We start from the raw sequence: 3,012 nt of genomic DNA, 5'->3' as shown, positions 1-3,012 counted from the left end.
TCCTTGTAGAGTGAGGGCATGGCACACACAGATGGAGGCTTGTCGGGATCCCCTCTACAGTGAGGGCACTGGGCACACACGGATGGAGGCTTTTCCAGGGCTCCTGGGTAGCTGGTTCTGAGAGAGCTGGGACTAACCCCCGTGCCCCCTCAGCTCTGTTCCCCACCCCATGCTTTTCTAGGGCAATGCATTAAAAGCAGTGAAAGAAGCGAGGTCTGGTTACTGGAGAAGCCGTCATCTTGAATGAAACAAAAGCCGATCGATCGCGAGTGTGACAGGTGGGCGAGGCTGAGTCGAGGCTGAGTGATACACAGGACACAGGAGAGTGGCTGCGATGTGTGCTTGGCGTCCCAGAGCAGCCCCGAGTGGGGTGCTGCATCTTCCCGTCATTTTTAACACAGCCCTTAAATGTGCCTTGTTTGTATGCCCCCTTTGTTTAAAAATACCATCATAAGTCTGTGATAAAATGCCAGTATAATCCTATGCTTAAATGATGTTTAAATGGATTTTCAACTACTTTAAGCCAAAAAAAGAGATGATTATATGTACACTTTTGTTCCATTTCTTTATTTAACTGTACATCCAAGGGGGCAACTACAATAAAAAGCAGATGCCCCCTCCAATGAACCCTATAAAACACTATAAAACAGAAGATGATGAGGGCTGCTCACGCCAACCAGCAGCTTCCTCTCCCAAACATCCATTGTAAGAAAGTCCTTTAAAAAATCAAGAGGTAGAACAACCGCTGAGAAATGCTCAAGGACAGACAAGGGCAGCTGGGTGCACACGGCTCCCTGAAGACCCCGAAGCTCCTCCGGGTCCTCCAGTCCCACTCCCGCCCCACAGCCCTGCAGCGCCGGCGGCTTTAATGGGAAAAGTTCCAAAGCTGTAATTTACTGCTTTGAAAGATGAGGGAGCCTGCTGCGTTTGACATACTTCTTTGAAACACGGAATATTTAAAATCCATACCCCAAACTTAATGCATAGATAGATCACATCTTTTTATGGCTTCGCTGGTGTAAGAAGAGCCTCGTAACCTCTCACACGGTATGTTTTATTCCTTGTAATGTGTATCACGTGAAGATTAAGAGGCTATATTATTGCCTTCAAAATGACCTGCTATTTCCTGGAAACAGTAATTTTCTGGACCTGTCCTTGCCTCTGGGGCGAGCATAACGCCCTCAATAATCTTCCATTCATTAAGCAACATGTCTGCATCAGAAAGACGGGTCTGGTCTGGCCACGCTGATGGGCGTGCTGTGGTTCAGTACCTTCTCTCCGAGTGCCATCTACAGGTGGTGAGCCCCAGCACAGGCGCTGGCTGGCAGGGCTTTCTCTGCTTTCTCGTTAACCTATTGTGGAGAGTGTACCCTCAAGGCTGAGAGTGAACATGTCTAAGAACTAGGATATCTCAGCCCTTCACGCTGAGCTGGAACTGCAGAAACCTTCCCAGTGGAGAGCAAGGCACAGGGGTGGGGCTGAACCGAATCAGGGGCAGGTTTGCACTGAGGCCAGAGAAGCCCATGGAAGCTGCAAAACCCAGCACCGCTGAGAAGCTGGCCCTGGAGAAGAACAGGAGAGCCTGCTGGGCTGACCTCCATGGCCGCCTGCCTTCCGTAAAAACGGAGAAGCGGTCCAGCTCCCCTTCTTGGTCACGACTCAGTCACGGCCCTAACGCGGCTCTTACGCCTGCTGGAAACCGTGTTTGCAGAACCCAGCCCTGTGAGGCACCAGCCCAGGACCCCAAACACGGGAAACGACTCTCTGTGACGCAGAAGCAAAGCCCTCGCTCCCCAGTTACAGATGCTCTCCCCATCGACAGACACACAAACCTACCTTTATGTACTTAAACGATTGTTTGAATCAGTTTTTTAAAAGACGCTTTCATAAACACCCCCCGCTAATGAGACGCCTTCAGATGAGTCACAAACGTGTGTCTGCTCATCTGTTTTGCGCCATCATTACCGTGAGTGCACTTTTATGAAATTTAATTTCTCAATCTATTTATGGCTTTTAATTTTCTATGTCATTAACGTTCACATGTGGATTCTCACTGCTCTTCTGGGTGAAAAACCTTTCATGGGAAAAAAAACACGTTTTCCCGACAGCAGCACATTTGTCTCCCTTGGAAGGAGGCAGAAGAGTTACGGTCAAGCCTGAGTAACAGTACGGCCATCGTTCACACTGTCTGCCTGCCCCTGACATAAATACCCCTCAAGGGCTCCTCCTGTTTTGAGAATGGATACGCAGGTGGGATCAGCACAGGATTGGGCTTCACTCTGTGTTTATTGACTGGGGAAAGTGGTGGGGGTTTTCAGGAAAGGATTCAGGTGGAATCCTAGGAAACCAGAGGCCTCTCACTGGCCGGGGTGTCCTGCCTGCGGGAAGTTGCAGGAACAGGACCCACGTGGGAATTTGGACCCCCCTCCACCCTGGACGCCCAGCTCCTCAGGGCACGTGGCCCGCTGGCTCCTGCTGTGAAGCTGCCCCAAGTCCTGCAATTAACCAGACCAGATCGGGGACACAAGCAGGATGACGAGCTGGGAACTGCTTGGTACAGAAGAGACACCAAGAGTTGCCTTTTGAAGTTTTATTGTCTGAAGCGAGAGAAAGCAGAGAGCAAGAGGCACATATGCTGACCGCCCCAGCATCTCAGAGCCCCCAGGCCTGCAGGCATCATGGACAGAACACCCCAGCGAGGCGTCAGCTCACCCCTAGCCCATGCTGTCCAGTGCCTGCAGACACAGTTGTACGGGGAAACACCCGCTCTTCTGCTCAGAAGGACCGAAACTACTAACAACAGAACACCAAGATAAAACCACAACGTGCGAGGAGCTGTCAGGCCACGCAGGACGCCACCCACAGCGATGGCACGGCCCCCTGGCCCCTCAGTGGGCGGGTGAGGGGGCAGCCGCGGGGAGGAGCTTGGGCTTGGCCTGCTGGGGCAGCACCACGTCGGGGATCTCCTCCCCGTGCTTGTACACGCTGACCGTCACGTCGATCTTCTCCCCG

General features: G+C 52.0%; 1 protein-coding gene across 1 annotated transcript in view; it reads right to left on the bottom strand.

Annotated features, from left to right (window-relative positions):
• Window positions 1-2,575: 2,575 nt before the first annotated feature.
• Window positions 2,576-3,012, bottom strand: part of MYOM2 (myomesin 2) — a 59,229-nt gene continuing 58,792 nt past the window's right edge. Inside the window, exon 37 of the mRNA XM_010835274.1 lies at window positions 2,576-3,012. Within this exon, the coding sequence (XP_010833576.1) occupies window positions 2,889-3,012 (124 nt within the window). The 3' untranslated portion in view covers window positions 2,576-2,888.

Source organism: Bison bison, unplaced genomic scaffold, assembly GCF_000754665.1.
Source record: "Bison bison bison isolate TAMUID 2011002044 unplaced genomic scaffold, Bison_UMD1.0 scf7180017864040, whole genome shotgun sequence".
In the NCBI taxonomy this organism is placed as follows: Eukaryota; Metazoa; Chordata; class Mammalia; order Artiodactyla; family Bovidae; genus Bison; species Bison bison.
The sequence above is the reverse complement of the archived record's forward strand: the minus strand, read 5'-3'. Positions and strand labels throughout refer to the sequence as shown.